Source organism: Adelges cooleyi, unplaced genomic scaffold (assembly GCF_023614345.1).
Source record: "Adelges cooleyi isolate 19-005CV unplaced genomic scaffold, UGA_ACOO_1.1 ACOO_flye_CR_arks_rails_tigmint_CR_PRNA_108, whole genome shotgun sequence".
In the NCBI taxonomy this organism is placed as follows: domain Eukaryota; kingdom Metazoa; phylum Arthropoda; class Insecta; order Hemiptera; family Adelgidae; genus Adelges; species Adelges cooleyi.
This window is the reverse complement of record NW_026095761.1, coordinates 17,400,892-17,428,814: the sequence shown is the minus strand read 5'-3', so window position 1 is coordinate 17,428,814 and position 27,923 is coordinate 17,400,892. Positions and strand designations below refer to the sequence as shown.

General features: G+C 30.0%; 2 protein-coding genes across 4 annotated transcripts in view; one reads left to right on the top strand and one right to left on the bottom strand.

Moving 5' to 3' along the window:
* LOC126842289 (adenylyl cyclase 78C) overlaps nucleotides 1–27,923 on the top strand; it is a 79,974-nt gene that overhangs the window by 27,394 nt on the left and 24,657 nt on the right. For all 3 annotated transcript variants that reach the window (XM_050579228.1, XM_050579221.1, XM_050579236.1), the window contains exons 3-4: nucleotides 24,025–24,127; nucleotides 24,194–24,257. In XM_050579228.1, coding sequence (XP_050435185.1) covers nucleotides 24,025–24,127; nucleotides 24,194–24,257 — 167 coding nt within the window. The remainder of the gene's footprint in view (nucleotides 1–24,024; nucleotides 24,128–24,193; nucleotides 24,258–27,923) is intronic.
* Nucleotides 22–5,684, bottom strand: LOC126842310 (dynein regulatory complex protein 8-like). The gene is made up of 6 exons (XM_050579242.1): nucleotides 5,612–5,684; nucleotides 5,464–5,540; nucleotides 5,257–5,367; nucleotides 2,299–2,422; nucleotides 987–1,194; nucleotides 22–133 (listed from the first exon to the last, which is right to left on the bottom strand). Exons 1-6 carry the CDS (start codon nucleotides 5,620–5,622, stop codon nucleotides 38–40), a joined length of 627 nt encoding a protein of 208 aa, XP_050435199.1. The 5' UTR covers nucleotides 5,623–5,684; the 3' UTR covers nucleotides 22–37.

The window sequence follows — 27,923 nt, the reverse complement described above, 5'->3', positions numbered from 1 at the left end:
TTGGTATTTTTTTTAATTATTATTTTTTTTATTCATTTTACAATTGATTCAAAAGCTGATCTAACATGGCGTCCTTTTGTGCCGCACGTCCGTCGACTGGTATTAACGCGTATACGTCCGTTTTGGTCTTGCCCTGTAAATTGAAAACAACATATTGGATTAAATTGAGGAAACACGTGCATCATCATTATCATAGCCCCATCCCTGTCTATATTTATAATAATCGGTCGGGTGTGTGTGTGTGTGTGTGTACTCAAGAAAGGTCAACGGCCGTTTTCCGTCATACGACATTATTAATTTGTCTCCACACACGTTTTAATGAAAATATCGAAATTGTGTGTATATACACAGATATGACACCCACGCGGTGTGTCTTGGAAAAGTGTTTTTCCCTTTTTCTTCTTCTTATACCAAGCATACATATATACCGACGCGATAAGGATTATAAGGCGTTAAACTGTATACGAATGTAAATATATTGAATAAAGAACGCAGTCACGGTCGTTTGCGTGTTTTAATGGAGTTTTTCTCTTTGTGAAATATGCTCATTTTGTCCATTGCTCACGATAATAATAATATAATACTATTATGTACAATACACGTACAGCCCGAAACTGTGCCTCTTCCCAAAACCGAGTAAAATATATTTTGTCGCACGCCTATTTTGTTCGGGGCGGATTAAATAACGAAATTACCGCCACCGTTGTTGTTTTAAAGCTCATCTTTCAAGTCAAACCATTGGGGTAATTTAGTTTTCAATATTATGTAACTTCATATTATTTGCAATGCAAGGGCGTCCACAGGTGGCAGGGGGGACAACCCCACCGCCTTGGTTCTCTGCAAATTAAAAAAGGCTCATGTGTTCAATTATAGTTGGCAAGTGTAAAAATGTGATATAATACGCAATGTAATAATATCACTTTTATTATTGTTCACTGCAAACCAATCTGGGGGTTGATAACATACAAAAGAACAATATTATTTACCAGTAATTTGTTGACCCACACGTCATAGTGTATGAACCCGTAATGCGGATCGTAGGCCGTTTTGATGGCTTCGGCGATTTCTTCACTGTCAAAAGACTCGCCGGATCTCAGAGCTGCTCGGACTTGATCTATAGACAAAGATCCTTTGCCGTCCATGTCCAACAATCGAAACGCTTGCAAGAGTTCATCCGCACTCCCCGGTCTGTACCTGATAGTATGCAAAAATTTATATACATAGGTATATCCTTCAAGACTGCCAAGAAAGAATAGTTATCAGCATTAAAATATTAATAGGAAAAATCATTGATAAAAATAGTTTGGCCCAATTTCACCACTGAGGTAAAACCTCATATCGGTGAAATTGGAGTTTCTAATTATATATATATATAATATGTATTAATAATGATATATAAATAAAATATGCAGATACATAAATTATAACAAAAGTTTACACTGGAAATAAGATTTGTTAACATCCATAGCATTTAACGACATACGTATCTTATAAAATATTAACTATATACTTGTTTTTACAGAAAAACTAAATTAAATTGACTATCTATAATTTGTTATCTTTAATAATGGTATGGAACAACTAACATTTTTCGTACATTCTGACAACCGTTCGAAACGGTTTTTTGAACCTTCAATTTTTTTGACATTTCATAGAATCGAAAAGGTCAAAATATATAGACAATATTATTTGTCATTAGGGAGGAAATTATGTATGTTTTTTTTAATATTTACTAACACAATCAAGACGAGCCCATGTATTTGGGATGTATGTTTTATTTTTAATTTCATACAACACCTTTCCTCCCCCAAACAATCGGAGATAATGAATGGCATAGGGGAATACCGAATCAGACATATCCATGATAATCATGGCTAATTAGCTTATATATATATATTAATTAATTTTTTGTATTTTAGGTAAGATTTGCAGTTCAATATAGTTTGTGGTGCATTAGTGAGTAGGTCTAATAACCCACTTTAACAAAGTGTCTACTAGATTTTAGTGTTTTAAATGTATGTACAATTAGCTTATTTGCATTTCGCGTATTGTAGATTTTTGATTTAATGTCAATTAAATTAAGTTTAAAAACGTAGTAAAGTGCATTTCTTTAGAATAGTTAGTTTTAGATATAACTAAAGCTGACTCTTAGGTTTAATTCAACCGACGCTCAGGTCTTTGGCATCTGCCTCAGAGAATTTCCCTCAAATTTTCCAACCGATTGGGTGGATACCCACAATTAAAACCCATACAATTGTTTGGGGATTTTAAATATACATTAATATAATGTGTTTATACTTGAACGCCCGGACTTGTGCTTCCATGTGTCGCAAGAATGCGTTGAGCTTGACAATCTTCGGATACTTAGGGTGTGTAACTTCTTTGGCGAATTCTTTTAACTCCATTTCACTAGGTACACATCCTATTCGAAGAAAAATAACATATATATATATATCATACATAATTTTAAAGTAGTATTTTGCTGTACTAAATCTGTGTACAGCCGTTTCACAAAGTGACAATGTATTTTTTGTTAACACTTGTACGTTAAACTTTACTTGTCCAAAACCACTAAGTACATCTTTGATTATTATATTAACCACAATCGGATTCAACGAGAACAATTCTAGTCAATGTGTTTTTGGCTATTATTGTAAAACCCTGTTTAAAGAGTTTTAGCACTATAGATGTAAAATTGTTTAATGGATTGTTCGTCCCAAAGAAAAGAGAGAATAAGAAAAAATATATTAAAACGTCAAAGATAAAAATAAATATCGAAAAACTAGAATAGGCAACTAAGTAAATATAAGAAATTACTATGAATGGAAGTCGTTGAAAACGTTGACAATAGAAGTAAGCATTTGGAAAACGTATTCAGTTAAAAAATATTATCTCTTACAGATTTTTTTCCCAACAACACACACGCATTAAAAAAACTTCTGCTAAGCAGCTGGCTATTGAACAAGTTTCTCATCAGTCCAATGGAACGTTTGTGTTCTGTACAAAATATTTTACACAGCTGTTTACCTACTTATCATTAGATACTTAGAAACCACCTAAACTTTATATTGTTTTTTGTTTTAAACAAATTAACTGTGTACTATGTGTCTCAAATTTCATATATTTTATCCTTATACAAGTTAAGATAATTCCCAAGGCGAATATTTATTTTACTTTAAAGGAAACATAACCTATTACGGTAATAATTAATAATGCACAAACTTGACTTATTCAAAGGAAAACTTGTTTTCATTTCCATTTGTTTGTCCAAACAAGTCTGTCGGTTGACGTGCAGTTTCCCAGTTATTTTGTAAATATTAAAAAAGTCATAAGTCTTGAAAACTTTGATACTTTCATCGATTGGAAATGAATATGATTTTAAACATTATTTACATACAAAATGTGGACTGTATGAAGTATTTTCTTCAGTGTATCTTGTATGAAGGTAATACAAGTGAGTTAATAATAATTATTATTATGTAATACAACTCTGTTCATTTATAATTGTTAAATGATAAATAATTGATATAATTGATAAATGCCATAAATTCTTAAGCACATCAGTCAATGCAAGTAAAGCTTGTGCAAAATGAAACATTTTTTTTTCTATAAAATATATGTTGACACTGGTGAAGGGTGACTTTTATCAATATTGTAGGGGAGCATGAAAAACCCATTTAATTTTGGGACTAAAAAAAAAAATCGAGTTGAGTGGAATACATTTTTAGGGTGACTTTTCCTTTTATAATGCTAATTTGTTTTTTGTCACCTGTTGTGTGCATTATAAATTTAATATTAAATTATATTATATTAGACTCGCAGCGGCTATAGTGTGAATACGTCATAAGGTGGATCCAAGTAGACTACATAATAATGATTTATAACAACACAAAAAAAAGGAATACACAAGTATGCAATCAGTGACGCTCCGGTGGTGCCGTTTAAATATTATATTGTACAAGCTAAATTATTATGAGTACACCTCTTTTTATTGTATACGACCGTTAATCAAGTTATATAATGGACCGCCAGTCATGATTATAAAGATAACGGGTAGGTACACCGTTTAGTCATAAAAAACAAAAACAAATAAAACGTTTTAAGGCCCCATTAAAGTTATTAATACTTAATAGTTGTACAAAAATTAATTACTCCCGTTTTTTTGGATAATAATAATATTATCTAGTATCGGGCTGAAAGTTTTTAATTTAAGGTGCAACGACTTGTGATCAATACCTGATAAATATTGTAACCGAAAGAAATTTTAAGTCTGCCAATGCTTCTTCATCGAAATCGAGATAAAATACCCATAATTTTAACAGATTCATAAATATTCACTATCGATATGGTATAACTTTTTCAAAAAAAAATATAGGGCAGATATGTTTAGATATTTTGTTTATGGTGTTCTCTTAACTTAATTAGCGCCTACGGTTAATAAAAGCTAAACCAAAAAACATCATTAAACAATTTTCCCGCCAAAAAAATTGGATTTTCATATTTATGATTTGTTTTTCACAATTTACATTGTACTTAGACGTTAGGGTGCTTTAAATCTTGTGAGAGTCAACGACGAGAAGATAATATTATACTTAGAAAGTGAACACAAATAATTAATAATAATCACATTTTTTCTAATATTAAATTTCAAAGCTGTTAATGTATTATTTTTGATTTCAATCGAAATTAGAAAAATAACAAAGCCGAAAAGTATACTACTGAATATCAATATTTGATTGTAAATAATATTACCATATTATATTTTTTTTTTTTTGTGTGCAAAATGTACAAGCATTTAGTAGAATAAATAACGAAACATGAAAACAGCCTTTACACGTGTCGGCTATTTAAATGTTAACTCAAAACATCAAGTCTTATACATATTAAAGTGTCCAACATTTTAGTAAGTCTCATTATGATAATGGACAATGTTCCACGATTTATGATTATAATAGAGTTTAATGTCGACTTAACGTCTGTAAAAGTTTTTTTTTACAAATATTTTATTTCGTCTTGATGTTTGTACACAAACGGTTTTTGTATAATTGATGTACTTAAACTTTGGCGAAGAGATTCGGTGCAGATACAGACTCAGATTTAGCCTCTCAAAAGCAAGTTAATAAAAAAAAAATAATAATAATCATTTTAACGACCGGTATTATCGTCGTATCGCAATTTTATAATAATGTGTTGATGAATAAGTGAACATGTTAGTGTGTGTGCTCTAGGATAAGGGTACTTTTTTTTAGACCTTACCCAAGTGACGGATGACCTTTCCAAGATCGTTGATGGATATGTTTTGCCGATTATTTTCACTTGTAAACAACCAAAAGGCATCGGCAATAGCCTTTTGGAGATCGTTTGAAACTAAAAAATATATATATATATATACAATAAAAGCACTTAATATGAAAATTTCAAAAATAACCAAGGTCTTAATATAAGATGTGTGTGTGTGCTCACTCGTTACTTCGGGTTCTTCGATTTCCTCTTCACTACCGCTTTCTTCGTTCTCGCTCATCATGATGAAGATGTTTGTACTGAATCGATCGGATTAAATTACAACTTATAAAGAAATGAAATTGAAAAAAAAAAACAATAAATTACATACTTAAGTACCATAAACGACGTCGACCGTATCGCGGCGGTTACGTGAATTAGTTTAACGCATAATCCGTTTGCATATACACACACTTATATTTAAGCCAATATTTTTTTTAATAGCATAATTATTTTTAAATCGACAAAAAAACGTATAAAAGATTTGTATAACATAAAGTACAAAATATGTCCGTAGACTAACAATCTCTAATTTTTTTTTCCTTAAAGTTTCTTAATATATTTAGTCACTGAACTATAATATTATATACATGGAAGGCGCACAGTGAAAACAAAATATATTGATCCCACACGGATTTCGCCATCTTGATTCCTGTCATGGAAAAAGTGGTGTAACATAATCATTTATTCCATGATAAAAATCTGATAACATGTTCATGATCTGCTGCATATCTGTGTATATATAATAAACTAGATTGCTTACTGTATATACCACCAATAGAGAAGATTGAAGCAGCCACTTTCCGCCATCTTCAATTCTTATCGCTAGTTAGTAATCTAGTTTATTATATATATATATATCTGTGGCTGCATACCATAGTTTTGTTTTATTATCTCTTATCGCCGGCTAAAAATAATTAATATCGACAATATCAAGTCAGAAGCCACCATCGAAAACCACCAACCAAAGTAAGACACGGTACATTTGCTCGGTATAGAAATTTCACAGGTAAGTTTAAAATACATTTACCCAAGTTCGAGTAATTTTTTATCGAATGTGTATTTTGTGTAAACTTCTTTTTCTTAAATAACATAAAATTGATTTGCGTTTACAAAAATTGAATTGAACATTTAAACGGTACAACGCGGAAAATGTATTGTTTCCTTTGCCGTCTATTGGGTAGAAGTGCTTCTCTCGGATTTTCTACATTGAAATCTACTCGAAATTGGCTTTTATATTCCTGTCGCAAACATTAGAACAACCAAACCGTCACGTCGGCTAAATCCTTCACCCGTTATATACGCTGTACAATCCTATAGAGTAGATCATTATGACTTATAGCTGAGAGAAAAAAGGCAAACATAATACCGCACATAAGTATCTTCAATGTGACACGTGCCAAGTTTACATGACAGTTTATATACCTCGCTACTTAAGAATGATTGGTAGTGCGACTAAGATTCCAAAGAATCTGACTTGTATCGCTCAAGTCAGAAGTCAACGATTGTCTCCACACTACATCCTTGTTGTTTTTTATAAATTCAATTTTCGAAACTTAGCCCCAGTACACGGATAAGAGATTAACTTATATTCAGCCGATTTTACCAACATTTGTTAAGAATTTAACTTATTGTTAATCATATTTAACAACTGGTTAGTGAAAATTAGGTTTCATCGAGATTTGTTAGCCTTAACACATTGTTAAATTAATCACCCGAAATCGGCTTGTTAAAAAGTTAATCGGCATGTTAAAATGTATTGTAGCACTTATATATAATAGTTTTATATTATTTTAGTTCAGAAATTGTTTTATAATTTTTGTTGACCGAGTATACTAGTAATATATAATAATAAATTACACATTTGATGAGCACCTTCTTTATGTTGAGTATTTTAAGAACAATAGAAAAGACAACTTCGATAATCTTTTATAAGGTAAGCAGAAGTTATTTTATGTAGGTAGATTAGGTAAAAAGGAATGGCATAGACTTGCCTTATAGGTCTAAATATCATAATTTATTGTATTTTGTAATTTAGATAATATTATTATGTCTTACCTATCCTGAGTATAACAATGGAAATAATTGTTATCACTACCTACTTTTTTTAGGCTTTAAAAATAGAAAAAAATTATTTCAACGACTTTGATGACAAACTATTTTTAGAAAGGTATAGACTATCTAAACAATGTGTTATAATATTATGTATAAATTATTATTTATACAAACCGAAACGTTAAAAGAAAGTAAAATAAAATGCCAAATATTAAAAAACTGACAAATTAAATAATACAATCACTTATCAGTTATCACATATTATATTAGTAACCAATGAGAACGTTGGAATCGAGGGTAACCGCTTTGGTAACCCAACTAACGTTTTGTTAACTTAATAAATCGAATTTAACAATAATAATGTTATGGTGAAACTTATTTCATTTGATCAGATGTTAAATTTAAATTGATTGTTAACTAACATTGTGTTAAGCGTGTATTGAACAACAATAGTTGGTGAAACTGGCTGAAAATGTTCCATAGGATTTTGTTAATGTAATTTTAAAGAAAATTATTTTTTCGTTCCTTTTGGGGTTTTTTTTTTAATCAGTGCGCCCACCGTCGTTTAAATTATAAGGATTACTGTAATTCCTCAGCCACTGAAAATTCCTGTTGAAATTACTTTACGTGGTTCACTTTAATTTGTCCCGTTTGCCTATCCCACAACAGTGTTTACTTGCAGTTTTTGGTTCTGGTGACAACTATTCCAAGTACGATTCAAACTCAATTCAAGCTTTAATGTACACTACAACAAGGTGAGAAAATCGAATTCATGTTTTCGCCATTGAACTTATTTTCCAAATTCCAAACCATGGATTATTCAATAAATTGATAACATTCCAATACTGGCTGTTAATTTACAAAAGCTCAAATATTCTAAGTATTTGTTGACACTCGTTTACTCTTATATAGTTGATGTAACTAATACTAAAACAAAAATGTTTTTCCCGCCATGAATAACACATAATATAATATGTTTTTTAAATGATTTAATCTGCACATTTGTTTCAACGACAAAATGGAATTACAAAATAATATACATTGTAATGGGATTACGCGTTTTATAAAATAAAGGTGGAAACAGGATTTAGAAGGTGATTGGATGTACACATGGGCTTATTTACGGACTAGTGTGTTTCATGATAAACCTATTAATAATGTTTTGTAATTGCTTTTCAACCGACCGTGTAGTCAATATTGAAAATACCAGCTTCCTATTAAATAGTTTGCATGCTCATATTATTATGTTTTCTGGGTCTGTGCTAGTTAACAAAAACAAACGGTTTGCCTAAAATACTTTGTGTGTTCTGTATAATGACTATTTATGGTGTAGACAATACAATGAAGATCAATATTAAATAGTTATAAACCATAGTTAATATAGCTTAAACAAAGAAGTAAGAGAAAGAAAATTAAAAAGCTGTGTCCTAAGACGCTACGACAGGAAAATCCTAAATTATGTGAAAAAAGTCACAAAGTAGTGAAAATAAATGTATAAAATAAGAAATATAAATGTATTGTAATGGTCAAAGGTCGTAACTGAATCTTGGACAGGTAAAAAGAGTTATGGTTTAGATGAATAATACTTCTAACATAACTAAACAAGTGCTTACTTGAAAATACAATTTGAAATAGTGTTGACAAATAACATTATTAAAATACAGAATTCGAATATGATAAACTTTATAAGAGGATTAAATTGTTTAATAACCAAGGTGAATATTTTGCAGTTGAACAACTGTGGAATATAGCTGTTGATCCCAATAAGTAGTAGCCCCACTTTCAAACATCTTATCTCGCGTAAACCCTTCTAGTTCAGTCGGTACTTAACACCATAATAATATTACAAAATGTACTTTCAAGTTGTTTTGTCTTATCAGATGTATTTCAGACATTTGCTGTGACCAATAAATACATATTGTGCAACAGTTGTCACACTAATAAATTATCAAAGCAATTATTACTAAATAATTTTAACAACTAATATTATAGTTACAAATTACAACACTTTCTAGCTACAGAGTAGATTATTATTTATGGTCAATTTATAAATAAAAATTAATACTTTAAACCGTCGCAAGCTCTAATTCAAATATAATATTATTATTGGAAGATATCCGTTTGTTTCTCCTATTATATTGTTCGGATAAACAAAAAGTCCTTTAAGGTAAACCCCGATATCGGATAAACGCAACAACGTCCAATGGAGATTTATTGTTCATTTATTTTATCTCAACGATTGAGAGATAGAAAATAAAGTAGTTTTGCCCCGAAAAATAATGCGAGTCACATAAGTCCCTAATTTTTCGCCGTAAATAACTTACTGATAAAATCATTACCAACAAAATTGAGAGTAATACTTGAGCTCTCTCGTTGGTCTACAGTCTACACAAACAGTATTACAATTAAATGATTATTTTGAAGTGATCTTTTCATAGCCCCGGTCCAATAAACCATTTTATAATAATTCTCAACCAACTATGTTCGAACAAAATCAAAAGAAAAATATCGGTTAAAAATAATGTTTTTCATACTTGGTATTGGATTAAAAAAAAAAAAAAAAACTATATACTTTTTATTAAAAAAAAAAAAGTGTCCAGATACATATTCCGATATAATATTTATACTCTTATTCAGACCATTTTTTACAATTATTTATTTTAATTTTTATCAAAAATTTGATACTAGACAAAAAATAACAATATTTGAACCCAAGTAGTTGTTATCATAATGTTGTTATCACTACTCTGTTGTTACTATCATTATTAGCTTGTTTTTGATAAGAATGTTTTTCTTTTTAGCTTCTACCGTGCATTATTGTAATATTGTAAGTCAATAATGTTTTTTTTTTTTTATATAAAATAGTTCTTTATAAAAATACCTCAAACAGTTGATTCAATCAATCCAGAGTAGTATGCACATAAGAACATTTTTATTTGATGCGTTTTAAAAATTACACGACCACTTATTTGATTATAATAATTTACTGAGTTTTATTTTCTGTGTATTTTTATTTATCCAAAATGATATAAAATGAGAAAATATTCAATAAAACGCAACTAATATATTTATATACAATCAATTCAGTTTCTATGGAGCGAAACGGGAGATTTTTTTTTAATTAACACCTTATTTTTTTTTTTTAATAAAAAAACCCATAAGGCTAAAAACGGGTGCCCGGTTTTAAAGTTTAAACGTGTATGGTAAATTAATTAGAACGGGTGGATATATATATATATATATATTATAAACCTTCATAGTAATAATTTATTATATCTCTTTTATGTCCTTTTTACAGGTAGATAAGTGCAAAAAAATCCAGAAACCTTTTTTTAACACATTGGCTATAGGTCTATTGTTTAACTTGTTACAAAAGGGTCTTATTTCTCAGTTTTCTATAATTTTAACTAAAAAAAAAAAAACGATGATGATGGTAGCCCAATTTAATTTACGTTTAGAGCCGCACTTAATAGACTCTAAAAAAAATCAGGCCACGCTAATTGCAAGCCTAAAAATATTGATTACCATGTTAATAATGTCCAAGTATTTTTATGAAACAAAATGTAAAGAATATTCTCTTTAAGTGTCCTCAAATAATTCACATTTTGTAAGTTGTTGTAAATATTACAGTTACATATTTAAAGCAATATTGCCTTCCATGCACAACACAATTTGTGTATTAAGTAAATCTGTGTCCAAATGTGATAAAAATTTTAATTTATTTTCTTGGGATGAGAATTTTAACGAGTCCGATTTCATTTGGCAAATTTTCAAATAACTACAAATTATTAAAGTTAAAGTAAAAAATGTCTCCTTAAATTAAGCGTGTACTGACATGGTCGCTTATTTTTTTTCTCTCTATATTTATTCTACTCTTTCATGGCAATAACCGTGATCCGCTTCATAAAAACCAGCTTTTATCTTTTATAATAAATCCAGGGATCAAAATGCCGGAAATTTTCATGAAAAAAATTCGGACGTTTTACGGAAAATCTATTTTTATACTTGTGTAGAAGAAAAAAAGATAGTATATTTATAAAAAGTGTATTTTTAGAAATGTATATAAATTAATAAAGTAAAGAAACGTTGTTTGGACCGTACTGAATTTGATTAGACACTGAAAAATACTTAGTTTCATGCAGAAAATATTTTTACTGTTTCGATAATTAATTTTTTTTTATCACATTTTTTCCTATTGAAAGATTTTGTAGGGCGTTACGATTTTGGGTTTTTTTCAAATATTCAATAATGCAATTAAAAATCCATACCATATATTAATAGGATTTTACACATAAACTGATAAACTAATTTTAATTTTTTTTACCATCGTAGTGCCCTTGTATAAATACTTCAAAATTGTTTCTTGTAAGTGCAAAAGAAAATATACATTTTGTATTGACTTTTACAAGTTTAAATTATTAAAAAATGCGAGTTAACCAATTGAGAAAAGTTAACAAAATATGCATTTATTAGAATCTCTAAGATCTTTCCCAAAATGAAATTTTAAATTTCAATAAAAATATTCAGAATATCAACACAGCTGTTCTAATGTCTATCTAGAATTTGTATGTACATTAAAAAAATGTCCACAATATTGATTGATAAGAAAAGTGTTAACATTTTAATGAACTTGTAAATTTTAATGGGCATTCTTCAAACGAATACTAGTAAAAAGTTTTCATTTAAATTTCAGTAAAAATATTCAACGTGTAAATATTTACTTGCCTATTTTAACAGCTTTTCTAATTCCAAAATGATTTTTTCTTCTCTTGGCGAGAAAACCTTACAAATAGTAATTTATTTCATTAAAGCAATTGGGTAGGTACCTAACAACTTAAGGTTGCTAAATTTTGGCACGAGTCCGTGATCGATAAGACAAAGCGAGGTAAAACAGAGTTCCAGTTTTTCGCTATAATTTCGTTCCAACTTGGATACAATTAGTAGATGTTATAAAATGATTCGCCATATTGGCTAGAGTCAGTTAAGGTTAGATTCGGTGGGGAGGAACCAACGTCTTAACAAACATAATATGGCGACAGTTATAGTAAAAATGTTTTTCAGCAGCCGTGGGTTTCGCCTGCATCTGGATGTGGCAATAATATACATTTGTATTAATGTGTGTGTGTGTGTGTTCACACAAACCGACAAGAAGAAACACATGCAAGTACAATAAAAAACAGTATACATTTTTCCCACGGTATTCTCCGGCCTGGACTTTCCTCAAAATTCGGCACAACTATTTTGCTGGCGCAAACATTTTCATTGTCAATCTACTACATGGACAGAAACCACACAATAAAATAATATGACCTTTAGCGCGGCGGGCTATGTGCTTTCCAGGTCCGGCTGTGGCATATTATTTAAAAACCACGATCGTGTTACCATCTCTCTAGTTTGTCCGCTGTAATGGGGTTCTTCCACCGGCAAACGCACACAATAATATTATCGGTCTGTCCATAGAAAGACCATAGTAGTTGAAAATGTTGAGCTTAAACTAAAAAAGTTAGAGCATGAGTATTTTTTTCGACTTGGTAAAAAATTCACTTTTTATTATTAGTTTCTTATCACTCATTTTTTTATCAGTTATCCCTTATCACTTATGTGTAATCCCTACACGAGCGCAATAACTATATCGAGTCAATAAGAATTGTGCTATATATTAAAGAAATTAAACTGTGCTGGAATTTTATTGCCCAATTTCTTTAATATCTATTTAAGACCATCAATAATATTATTCGTGTAAGGGATACTAACTTTGGTTTTTTTTCTTGTCCCTAATCAATAATTTCTGATAATCTCTTATCAGCAGTCATGTATTACTAATCTCTTATCAGCTGTACCTTATCCACCGAGCGTTTTTAAATAATATATTTTTCAATTTGTGACAATACAACAAATAACATTATGGATCATTATTCATTACATTGACAATTTATTCTGATACACTTGTGCCAATTCCGGCTATAACGAATTCAGTGCGGTCAAGTTGTTATATTTTATTCTACTCTTTGGATTTACCACACGCCATAAAGAAGTATGTATGCTGTATACTACAATATTTAGTTTCAGAATACACTCCAATAATGTAACTCGAGTCTGTGTAGATATGATAACTAGCGCACAAAGACAATCTGGCGGGTTAAGTGAATAATCGTGTTACCAATTAACTGGTTTAATTTGTGTGTACCTACCTACGCCGATTTCCAACACCGTTAAAGCGAAAATGGATGTAACCGACTGTACATTTAACAATACCAAAATGAATTAGTTTGCGGAAAAGGTAGTCAAAATGAAAAAAAAAAAAAGCTCAATTATAATTAAATGTACTTTATAAGAGTCCCGGTGCACTCTAAATGACTTTTAAAAATCTACTGTTCTATTTGGAGAAAAATAATAAGAACCACAATAACGGTACTATAAACGGGCGAAATTGTATTTCCCACCACTTTTACAAAATATATTTAATAGTTTTTACCATCCACAGTAATTTTCTCGTGAGTGATTTTATCACTTCCTACCCAGACATGTGCCTACGCCGACCCCACTATATTATAGTCTGTAAATAAGAGAACGTCTCTACAAATAATAATATAATAATATTTTTATAGTTTATGGTCTTGAGAATTTATGACAATTCTTATCGATTTTAATACGCTTAAAAGCTCAAAAAAAAAGAATCTTATGAACGCTTAACGATAAACATATTTCGTGTTCAAATAAATGTTACTTATAATATAATATACTTACCCAAAATTCATTAAAAACCAAAGGTATGATATTAAAAATTTTTGGCAACTCGTTTGGTGCAAAACTGGGTAGAAAAAAAATTAATAAATAATAATAAACAAATTTATAGCAAGGATTTTTTTTTTTGTTTACTCTTTTGGCTGACAACAAATTAGAGTGTCTTGGCTTTTTCTACTAACACATTCTATTGAACCGTCAAATTTCCAACTAATAAACCCATATTTATAAGTAGGTTAAGACGATTTGCTTTTCAAAAATACATGTAATAGTATATTTTATCCCCTTTTTGAAATGTATTGCCACTCGAATACCATAGGATTTACGGTAACCGCCCCAAACCGAGTCGCAAACTTCTTTTATGAGTATCAATAATAAATAATAAATAACCAAGGGGCTTCCTAAGGACAAAAACTTCTTTTCTGAATCTTATAATTATCATTAAACGGTTACATATATTGGTTATACACATAACCAATAGTATAATAGTATCATATTATGGCTCTTTTTGTTCCCATTTTTTTTTTTAATTTGTTAAAATAGTGTCTTTCTATAAAAATGGACCTTCTCTAACTTGTGTGTATTATTATACAGGGTGTGTCAAAAAGATTGGTGGGGTTTCAAACGGCTGTAGGTTGTGAAGTATTGGACCTACAGCAGCACTCTGGTAGGGCTTGTAGGACTCTGGTACATCTAGTGGTAATCGTTCGAAACTTGACAACACCCTGTTTCATTTAAGTCCAACCAGAGGGTCCAATACTTCACAACCTACAGGCGTTTGAAACCCAACCATTCTTTTTTATACACCCTGTACTCGTGGATGATATGTAAATTGTCTTACATCGTTTCGGTTGACATTTCACCGTAACGGTTTGTATTATAGTAAATCCACTGCATGCAATCATATACCGTTATATAGCCGTGTTCAGATTTATTTCGATGTTCACGTGCTAGTGGTGGTGTATGGTGACAGGCTGCCATAATGAAGTCGGCCCGGGTTGGCAATTTTCACTTGAACAGAGTCGCAGAGACTTGAGTACAGATTCTGTAATTCAAAAGACCGAAGTCAATGACAGCTGGACGGTTTTCACCGAACACTTATACACTGCTGGAATTGATGTATTTCAATATTTATACACAACAGCTGTATTTGTACAACTCATTTGGCTTGTCAGTTGTCGTTCATATTGAAAATCATATATATACTCGACATTCAAACGTCTTGCAACGTATTAAGAACTATACAAAACGGTTGATTAGTCGCCAGACCTGCTGTCAATAAAAGTTGTTTCGACTAACATAATATATTTGTTTGTGTTTCAGGTAATAAAAAACGTGTAAAAAAAAAAAATGTAAAAATTAACCTGTTGGTCATAGCATTTTTGATCTGGTGTCGAAATTTTTACTGAGGAAATCAGGGTCCTAGTCAACAGCTATGTAGCCCCACCGCCCTGCGGCTTAAGTTGTTTATTTTGATTGATGTTAAGCTATTTAAACAAAATATGACAAAACAAATTATTATATTTTATACACTTCCAAAAATCAGAACCCGGGTTAACACTATCGTAGGCCTTTTTTCCATCGTAAAATATCATTTTTATAATTTAAATATAATTTAATGAGTATATTATCTAGTAGAGATATTTGTAATTATGACTTTGATATTATTTCTACTTTAGCAGTATGATTGATCATACATAGTTTAGGCTGTGCGTTGTTTATAAATAAGTCAGTCAGGACTTTTTTTTTTCTATATACAGGGTGTTCCAGCATGAAAGGTAAGTAATAGGTAAGTAATAGGTAGTTGGACATCTGGGGGACCCCAATTAAGCCCCCCGTTTACATTTTTTCGACAAGTCAAAAATTGAAGGTTTCGACAGTTAGGTAAAAAAATAATGACCTAAAAAACAAAAAAATATTCTAAGTTATTCAGTGCAAAATGCTCACCTTAAAGGAGGGGTCACATCATTTTCAGTCCATTTCGGCCCCTAACTCTTCTCTTATCATTTATTTCTTACCTCTAGTCTCTAATCATTTATCTCTTATCACTAATATCTTATCATTTATCTTTAATCTCTCATAATTTATATCTTACCAATTATCTCTTTTCTTTTATCTCTTATCAGTTATGTCTTAGGATTTATCTTTTATCACTTATCATTTATTTCTGGTCTCTAATAATTTTTCTCTTATAATTTTTTTAGTTGGGGCCGAAAGGAACTGAAAATGATGTGAGCTTTTTGCACTGAATAACGGGGCATAATTTTTTTTTTTGTAAGTCATTATTTTTTTACTTAACTGTCGAAATCTTCAATTTTTGACCTACTGCAAAAAATAAAACGGTGGGCTTATTTAAGGGTCCCCCAGATGTCCAATCAACTATTACTTACCTTTCATGCTAATACACCAAGTATAACTAAATAGAAAATAATGATTGAAAGAGGACGGTTTTAATGAGTTTATACACAGACAATACTTAAGCAATAAGTGGTTTTACTAAATTTTCACCGTGTTCATTTGTTTCAAAGTTAATTTTATAAGCTTCGGAGTATTATTTTTAACGTAAAATCCATTTTCACAACCCTTCGCCGTGACAATATTGTGAGATTTTTGGACACCCTAAGTAGTCGAAATTTCGTCAGGACTTTTGGTCTAAAACCTACAAGAGCAGGCGGCCGATTTTCCTAAAAAACAGGGAACTTTTATGAAGAATGCGGGTTTTGTTACAACCGCAACCGAAACTCATTACTTGATTAAAGTTCCAAAAACTTTATTAATTATAACACAAATAATAATATAATATAATATTAATTAAATTTAACATAATATAATAATGTTCAAAGTGATGGAATCATTTTTTTTTTTTTTTGTAAATAAATTGGATTATATGTTAAAGTTAAACTTATTGCTCTGAAAAAGCGGTGTGAGTATACAGTAAGCATTTTAAGGTTTATTTCCAATCGGCTGCTGAAATTAGGAAATGTTGCCGTTTTCGAGCATATATACTATATATATAAATAAACCACAGTATTGGCTTTTGATTTTTTTCCTTTGCTGGTTTATATTAACAAGAACAACAGCGTTTGCCATTAGGCCGGTTCCGGTCGAAAGGGCATTCTGTGTTTTTGATAGCTTAAGTTCGTGACAGCACCAAGCCGAAATCTCAGTTTTTCACAGTCGGGGCAATATTTGATAATATAGATATATTATAATGTATATTTCACCGGAACTGTTATTCGTTTAATATTATGTGTATACTACCGGAAATAGCGATTGAATTTAAAATCCACGCATAAGAAAGTTATGGGTAACACTACCAAAAAAAAAAACCTAATTAAACACACAATTAGCCATGCTGTAGCTGCGTGGTTGTTTTGTTACAATATAAAAATCATATATAAATGCATTTTCATATGAGTATAATTTTTTAGGTTAGTAATAATTTTTAAAATTTCAATTTGCAGTGTAAAAAAACTAATTGCACGCGGCCAATCGTTAAGATAATAGTGATATTATATGTTAAAGCGTTAATTAAATTAATGACAATTTTTTTGTTTAAACAAAAATATATTACACTAAAAAATAAATTAATAAAACACTATTTTCGCAACAGCAACCGATGATTTACCGCCATAAAGGTGCACCAAAATTACTGATTGTTTCGGTTTTCCGACTAATCTATTTGTAATTTTTCCCCTAACGCTGAATTATGTATAATAATTAGTTTTAAACCTTTTTTTTTTCTACTTTTGTGCCATAATCATTGACACCACAATAGGATACCGTTGCAGGTGTAATATTAAAAAAGTATATTAAAAAAAAAAAAAATTCATTGACATGGAAATCACTTGTAACTTGTACAATTCAATATAGCTTAAAATATAGTCTGGACTTAAATGAAATACTCAGATAAATAGCTCTGTATAACTCAAGAAAATAAAAAATTTTAATTTAAAACAATTCCTTATTTACAAAGCTATATTTACATTTTGTATTCACTTTAGTTTATTTATACAACCATGTATAAATGTTTAAATAATTTTAATAACTTTTTAAACACAAGTAAATATAATTTAATAGTAATACTTTTATTTATTTGGTTTTGAATCTTCGAAACTAATAGACTGATTACAATATATAAGGAATACTTATTTATTCAAATATGTTTTATAGTTCTGTACAGAAAATAAATTCTATACAGAATATATTGATTATATATTAAAAAAATAATTTTAAGTCCCATGTATAAGCCTACTATACTATACTTACAGGTCGAACAGTTGTAGTTGGATGTCGTTGGTTGTTTATTTACTTAAAAAAAATGTATTATCCGCCTCGTTTTGTAATTTAGCATTTAATCATAAATTTTACATTAAAACCAATTTCAAAATCGTCTGTGGTTTCAATACATATGCTCTACAACATTTTATACAGTGTTCAGCATAATTATTGAACCCACAAAGTATACTTTCCAGTTTAAGCTCAATAAATATTTAATCGGTATTTGGAATTAAGAGTATTGAAAAAAAAAATCCGATTTCAGTCAAATAGAATGCTTAAGTGTTTACTAAACGATGAGAAAAAATCAGTTTAAAATGGTATTATAATAAAAATGAGAAAATTGATTAAAGAAAATAAATAAGAAGTAAATGATAAGTGATAAAAGATATACGATAAGAGATAAATTATTAAAAATAATTGATAGGAGATAGACGTTGAGAGGTTAGAGATAAATGATAAGAGATAGGTGATAAATGATAAGAAATTATAGGTAAATAATTAGAAACAAGAGAAAATGAATAAATGATTAGAGACTAGAGGTAAGAAATAAATGATAAGAGAAGAGTTAGGGGCCGAAAAAGACTGAAAATGATGAACCCTCTTTTAAGGTGAGCTTTTTACACTGAATAACAGGGAATACATTTTTTTTTTAAGTCATTATTTTTTTACTTAACTGTCAAAACCTTCAATTTTCGACTCACCTATTACTTACCTTTCATGCTGGAACACCATGTATAGTTCTTAAGACAAAATCGATGAGACTTTTTGACTTGTCATATTTGAATATATCATGACTTATGATGTACACTTTTTACTATTCGAGTATTTTAGTTACTTGTTGTAAGGCGAGTTGCCCGTAAGAATGTTCAAACACAATATGAATATAAGTCCCCAGAAAAGGGTATGCGGAAACAGTGTTGTACTTAAATACCCGAGAAGTGTAATTCGGCCGACACTTGGAAAGTCTCGAATGAACAATAAAAAGTCAAGTCACGTGTACACGTATAAAATATTGCCATGTACATCTTGCACATTACACAGAACTTACTATACTTGGCCGCACACAAATAGCCTTTATATCCTTAGCACAGTAGCACAATATAACTTGATGCGATTTTAATACACAGTGGAATCCATTGAATTTTGAACTTAAAAAAAAAAAAATCCTGATAAAATAAATATTAAATCAAATACAATTTAAATTTTAAAAAAATAATAATAAAAAATATAGTAGAAAACGTTTTTTTTGTTGATATTATGCGAAATTGGTTGAAATAAAAAATTCATATTTTTCTATTCTTAAGAACTTTTATTCATTTGTATACATTTGTTTCTATTTTTTTTTAGGAATCCTATTTTAGGTATAAGTATGAAAAAGTCTACTCGTTTCTTGAACTTACATCTGGTTATACCAGTAAGGTAGTTTTTAATCATTAGATTTGTTCAAAATCAATTTTTTCTTCTATTTTCCCAAAAGATTTGACCAGATTATAAGACAAACACTTAATAGATTTTATCATAGTTTTTATTTGTGGGTAAAGATGAAAAAAATATTTTTAATTAAATAAGATTTTTTTTAAAACTTTGAGTGTTGGACATTTATTATTAGAATTATTTTTTTTATAAGAGAGTTATTCTATACTAAGATTTATCTTGGCTAATGTAACAGTAAAATGCAGAAACTTATAACAAACCATATAATATGAGTTGCAGAAAACTCACAAATTATGGAAATTTGACTGAACCAAACACATTTTATCAGGACACTTTTAAATAAGACGGTTTTTTTCTCAGTTACTATAACAGTTAAACGTATTTACTTATTTAGATAAAATAAAATAATTTCTTAGATGACTTTCGACAATGAAAATAAATAGGTATTACATTTTAAAAGGTTGGGAATTTAAATCAATAAATACAAACTAAAATTTACTCTGCACATATTTTACCTCATTTTCTTTATTTTTGGATAACTGTGGTAAAATATATCAGTAGAAACAAGAACGATTCCAAAATTCTTCTAAAAATATTAATAAATCCTTTACCAGGAATTTAAACCATTCAAATACTTTGGCTGATAAACTTTTACATTAGCATGCAACACACGTTCCTCTTATTTGTATTGTATATATATATATATATACATAAATTTACATACCTATACTTACATTGCTAAACGTTAGGTATTTCATTAGCTTATCCGAAATCGTTAACATATTTTTTATGGCTTTTTCATAATTTTACGTTTTGTTTAAAAATATTAATATAATATATTATATTACAAATAATATTATCCGGACAATTCGGTATTTTGAAAACAATTCCAATTAGTTGCATTAACTTGTAAGTTGAAGTTTTAAACACATAGCGATTGTTACTCAAACGTCAAACAATACCTCTCTTTGTTCAATCCAACTGAATCAAACTGCAAGGAAGTTAAAATTTCATTGAAATACAATATTCGGCTTACAGCTATAGCACACGGCAAAGTAAGTAGTATAATAATATACAACTTGGTCATTTGTCTTAACGTTTTTCATTTAAAATTATTAAATCTTACTTCGAATAAATTAGACTATTGATCAACATGACGACCATCTTCAAATTTGTATTTACTGGTTTTCTTATTGAATTCAGTACAATGTACATGATATAGTAATAAATATATATATATATATTCCTTGTACGAAGGAGACACATTAAATCCACAAATCACTATGTATACTATAACGGGAAACTTTGGACTTTGCTTGAGTAAAATGAACTTACTATTATCACAACTTTGTTGTTTCCAGACAAAACAAAAATCCGGTAAATAAAATATAAGGTATCCGTTAAATAAAATATATTATGCTAACACATTTGGAGCATATATTTATAGTTGTTGTTAGTATAATACATATTTGATTTAAACTGATAAGTTTATAACATATAAAGTGTATAATATATATATATATATATTCTCAAAAGTTTCCAGTGTGGATTAAAAACATTGTGCTAACACTTTTGTATTGTATTAACATTATTTACAAATACCTTGAAACTATAATAACCCCTCGGTAGGCATTTAAAAATATTAAGTCGTGCTGTTCCATATTTAATAGGTTATTCGGTAAATATTATAAACCTACATTTTTTTTTTATTTGAAACTATTTTATTTAATTTGCATTAATGTTATTGTTAATATTTTGCAAAACGCAAAAGACCTCAGGTTTAACAGTACAACAAAAAGTGTGGAGTTTAACAAAAACAAACAAAAATGTACTTACATTTTTTGGATTTTTTTAGACCATTCCGAATGCAGCTTCACATTTTGAGGTACTTTCATTAAATAATAATATGTTATGTAAGTTCTTTTTCTAAAATAAAAAATTCGAATAGATTTTTTACACTACTTTATATATTTTGCTGGTTACAAGTTACAACATATTGAACTTACCGAATTAATGTACAATTTTTTTGAGGGTTTTTTTTTAACACAAAAGACAATTTTAGAACATGCGTTAGTTGATTTTCTATGTACACAATTCTACTAAATTATTTTGCCAAACGCATTATTTGCCACACTATCTTAAAGTAATCAATTTGGTATTCAGCTTGACGGGTGGTGTACGCTGCAGGTGGAAAAGGAGGGATAAACCATTGCGTTATTAATATCATGATGGATTAATTTTGTTAAAGTGAAGATATTTACGACCACAGTAAACCCAAATGTCCAATACAATAATAATACCCAAGAGAAAAACAGTCATGCCATATTATATTTGTTTACTCCTTTACTTTTAGCACCCTCGAGGCAACTATCATTTTTATAGAACTATCAACTCGGCAGAATAAAATTTAAAAAAAAACATTTCCGTCATTAAGTAATGGCTATTTTCCATTAACGTTAAGATAAACAGTATAATATAGTACCGTACCTACCATTGAGAGGGGTGAGATGGATTCTTTTATTCAACTCTATTACATTACATAATTAAAAAAAATAATAATAATTTTAAGTAGAAGTCACACTATTGTACAATACTTAACATAACCTTGAAAAATACATCTCTTATCATTATCATTGTTATCTCTTATTATTATCACTGTTATCTGTTATCATTAAACGTGTAACCGCACAATAATAATTATAGTACCCTAATAAAAAAAAAAGCATGTTAAATAATTGGTTAATGCGTGTAGCGTCGTAGCGTTTGTTAATTAAAACAAACATTACTTTAGGTTCAAAATATATTCAATTCTTATGGATTAAAATACACGGTTATATCATTAACGCAATGGACTGACTATCTGTACCTTAGTTACACACACCAAATGTCAATTAAACGTACAATGGTAGATGGAAATTGTAATTATATAGACACAGTACAAAGTGTTGATATACGCTCAGGACACAATATTGGATTCCAGAAATGCTTATAATGTGTTAAATCAACATCGAATACCGCATTCAATTATATTTTAGAACTAAGACTGTATGTTAACTTAAGTAAACACTAAACCATGTGCAAACTAATGTGCAAACTTTTCTGGAAAAATGTATTATTGTTATTAATTCAGTTATCAAACAACTTTAAACGAACCTGACGGGTGTCAATGAAACTATTTAATTTTAATTATTACTTTGTATATTAAGGAAATTCTGTTGAACTGATGTTATACAATAATAAAAAAAAACGCCAACCATTTTGCTTAAAAAAAAAATAAAGTTTTAAAAGTTAGAAAGAAACGGATATCAAATGTAAATAATATACGCCTTCTTAAAAAAAAAAACGGTTGCTGTATATAAATTATACAACACTCCTCTTGGACAGATTCTCAAGAGCGTTTGCCCTGTTGGCTGTTTGTGAAAGGTTCACAATACCTATGTCAAGTAATTCGGTTACTACTACCTGCACTCTACTAATGTAATTCCCGAACACCTCGGTACATGTATAATACAGAACACCCCGTGTAGCGTAGTAATTCAATGTTTTATTGAAATAATTTACTTTGGAAATAAAAGCCAAACCTCATGAATGAATGAGTTTTAATTAGGCGTATCACATATTTGTACATAGACCCTCCCCCCCCCTCGGAAGCCGCCCCTGAACGATATATACATTTAAATATAAAAGTGTTATGCAAAACCAACACACACTTTGGTTACAACGAAAGAGTATTAACTTCCTGTCTTTGTACTTACATTAATGAGTCGGCTAAAATCGTTCACGCCAACGCAATTAATCATCCGAAATCTGATAGGATTTTTCAGTTTATTTATTTTGTGTACAATCTGTCGAATAACCGAACAGATTAAAAATGCAATAGGTGTCGGCAACAGCTTAAGGTAAATTTAACGAGCAAGTTTTTTTTTTGCTTCTTTTCCGACAGCTTTTTAATCAAAACGTTCTTCAAAGTTTACGTTTTCATTATTTATATTTTCCTTAAGACCCTTTAGTATCTGAGTTTTAAAAAAAAAAATTTAAAAAACCACTTAAGTTCAACACAGTTTATATATAATATAACATGTCTTGGTAACTTTCGTTTGACGTTGTTGGAATTTTAATTGTTTATGTATTCCAATAACAGCTTAAATGTTGTCTTAATGTAAAAAACCATTATCATATACATATTATAATATGTACCTATTTATAATAAGGGCGGTCTGTCTGTTGCAGAGAGTTGTGGATAAGAGCTATTCATCGAATTCACAGCGAGAAAAGAAAACGTTATCAGCCAAACGACGCGCAGAGGACAGCATCGGACTCGAACATTACAATAGTATACAACTTTGTTTTGGATCTTTTTGGAATTCAAGTTTTTGATCTAACTTTTATTTTCCAACAGGAGACGTTCGACGGCAACACAGATAACAACACAACGACCATTTCGGGCATTTCACAAATTCCAGGTAACTGATCTCCGTGCCACGATAACCGTCCAAGCCTAAAAGTAAAGTACTTATAAGTACTCATATTAAGTACTCTTATAAGTACTTCAGTTCTGTACAGAAAAATATTTCCATCGCATTGCGCGAATCGTCTGTCAATTTTATCAATGCCAACATCCGTTTCTTTTCACAGCGCAGTCAAAGACATGAACAAATCTTGTTTTTAACGTCGAGCCGGATGTTTCTCTTATATAATATATATATATATATATATATATATATTTATCGTTTCCCCTATGTATATCCGTTAGAACGGTCCAACCATTATTTTCATTAAACCTACGTCGTTTATTGTACATTATTGTTTATCTAATCGATAAACAATAATAAACGCTCTATAATTAACGTTAAACAAAAAATAGCAAACATTATTACCTGATATATTGAACACAGCTATTCCGGTTACTGTAATGCCGGGTTGCACCAAATATTTACACAGAGATAAACTCGTTTAACTGGAGTTAAAATAAATTCTGTGCATAAGCCATGTATTAAATTTTTATCTGTTGTTAAAAATGTACTTTATCACAAGTTAAATTATAGGGTCATTTATCGCATAATATGTATGTATAGTTAAATTTTCTTATCAATGTTTTGGGTTAAGGTGGTGGTAATGGAAATGTGCGTTATCAGTTTATCATTGATTACACCTTGTAAGATATTGACTCTGCTACTGCTGATACCATTTATTCGTTAACCAGTATACTGGTAATAACCTGAATATAACCTAAATTTAACACATGTCAATTTAAAAAAAGTTAGTTTATTACGATGGTGAAAAATTAACCAATAGATAACAACTAGTTTGGTGCAACCTGGCATAAGTATGTATTTTCGAATTGCACAGATTTGTATTTTCAAGCCCTCATAATTTATATAGCTGGTTAAGTAACGTTTACATATTTTACTCAACGCTTCAATTTATCGGTTTAACAACTGAACTATAAATACGTTTTTGTGTGTATTTACTACTCGGAAGCGTCACGTCGAGTTATTGTTTTAAATAGATGCAGAACAAACTAGAAATGATGACAAACAGAACAAGAATTAATGATAATCCAGAAAAGTAGAATCCCTTTAGTAAAAAAAAAAAAAAAATTGGACAGTACAACATTTTGATAACTTTTTCCTTAACGGTTCGTACATTAATGAGTCAAAAAATTTTAAAGTTTGGGCAAACAATTATCGTCAGTACTTAATCATACAGTCATCTGTATGACGACTAGAATTTATAACAACAATATTACGCAAAGATAATGTAGGTTAATATCCGTTATAGTTGATATAATAAAATTAAAATAATTATCCAACCGGAAGAGATTACCTCGTTATAATATTTTTTTCTACGTTTAATTTTGATTTATGGAAACTAGGAGACATTTTCATTAGTGTATTATTAAATTAAAGAGGAAAAAATAAGTGAAATTTCATTTAAATTTATTATGTACACATTCTAGAGTGCATTGTCTGTTTTTTAATATACAAGGAGTGCTATTTGATGCGATTTATTAAAAACCAAAACAAATTTCATTTAAATTCATTACGCCACGCTTGCACAAAGTCTAAAGCTTTTTTTCAGTTTCCATTAAAATCCATCACAATTTTTATTAAATAACAATGAAATCATTTTTGCAACAACATGACAACGTCAAATTGTCAGATACAATAAACTTAAGTCGTAAGCTCTTTAGAATAATATAAATTTAAAGACTGTGACGTTGAACTATATAGAGTTTGGTTGTCTTTAAAAATGTTCAATAATATGATTTAGAGTTGGAACTTTACTTGGCCGGTGAACCGAAAATATATGAGTCTGAACAACAGTTTATTATTACAATTGTAATTTTTATAAATAAAAATAACAATACCTATTGCAGTTATAGTGTCTAAATGAATTTAGTTGTTGATGTTGTCGAACCTAAACAAACAACCCTTTCTCTTAGAAGGGGTGGAATTTTTTTTATTTTTTTCGCTTTTCATGCAAAGTTTTAGCGGTTTTTGTATGAAAATTGAACCAGAGACCAGATCTAGGAACGGGGCTATAGCATATTGGATTTCATTAAAAACCTATAGTCAAACCAAAAAAAAAAAATAGGGGAAAACTACACTTTGACCGTAGTCAGAGTTCTTAGGTTGCTATGTATGGTTTCAGATTCGCATCGGAGCGTTTATTTTTAAAGTGATTTCAGGTATACTAATTCCTGTAGACCTGTGACCTCTCCATCGCCACTATACCCTGACACTCCATAAGACTGCATCCAAGTCCTGTGAATTTGCAGTGTCACCGAAATCCCGACTAACTATTAATCGGGACGTTATTGTTATTGTTATCTCGAAAGCGCAGGATAATGTGTATCACAACTTGGGTCTCATATTTTGATCGAGCAAAAGGTTTCTTGTGTTCAGAAATTATAAAAAAATACAGTGCGATGTTCGATTGCACTTTTGCGACAAAATGACGAACGGAATGGGACGGGGAAAGGCCGAGAGGGAAGAACAACAACAACAACCCCCAATAGATTGGTGTCGAGAAGTGGGGGGGGGGAGAGTGGAAAATGTACACTTGATAAACGACCGTGTTGGGGGCGGAAATAGCGAAACTTCTCAACTTCCTCCTGTCTATTCCTTTAGCCGTTGCTGGGGTTTATTTTTCGGTGTGTACATAATATCCACTGTCTAAGTCGTTACGGTTTGTATTCCAAACGGTTATTAGATAAGAAAATCGATCCCCCCCCCTTCCTCTGATTCCAAAGTCCGGGGCCTCAAGACACCTCTTTATCGCGGTGTCTAATAACCTTAAGTTCTTTTCGCGACCGCTGGCCGAAAATGTTTTCAACATAATAATAATTAAAAAACGCGAAAGTTGTGCGCAGAGAAGGTTTTTTAGTTTCAGTTAAGAGGGCGTCGCGTTGCCCATTTTTAAGGAGTAAAGTATAGGCAATTTTTTACAAAATCTTAATTTAAAGGTTAAACCGTGATGTGTAACTAATTAGTTCAATAACTAGGACTCTGTTTTGGTAGTTGATTTATTTTTTGGACTATCACAGCATGCTCGAAAGCGATTTAAAAATGTTTTTCATCACGACTTGTTTAAGCAGACTGAAAATAACTCGCTTAATTTTGGATTTAGAGTAAAAGCACCCATTATGAAACTAGAAGAGAACAATATTTCGGAGGGCTATTTTTTTCATTATTCTAAGTATAACGCTCAATACATAGTTTAGAAATAACGACTATTTTAACATTTTTAAATGACTGCAATTTTCCAAAAAATTAATTTTTTTTTTTTAAAAAAGCATCGTCTTGCCCTCCGGAATACTGTTTTAATCCTTTAATTTTATAATGGGTGCTTTTACTCTAAAGCCGAAATTAAGCGAGTTATTTTCAGTCTGCTTAAACATGTTTTTACCACTGAAAATCACCGGTGCGACGCCCTCTTAATTTCATCACTAAAACACAAAGGCATAGGGCCACACTAGACTGTGTACGTACAGCTTATATGAACTACTTACAAAAATAATTGAAATAAATACATAAATAAAAGGTTTACTGTTTAGATATAAAAACATGTATAGTATATTAAATTATATAAATTAGTTGGTAGTATAGGTTTAGTGGGTAAATGTC

Coding starts and splice junctions, on each gene's coding strand:
- LOC126842310 (XM_050579242.1), bottom strand. Junction 2,423..5,256: donor AAAGGTCATCCGTCACTTGG/GTAAGGTCTAAA, acceptor TTCTTCGAATAG/GATGTGTACCTAGTGAAATG. Junction 134..986: donor TGTGGGTCAACAAATTACTG/GTAAATAATATT, acceptor TTCAATTTACAG/GGCAAGACCAAAACGGACGT.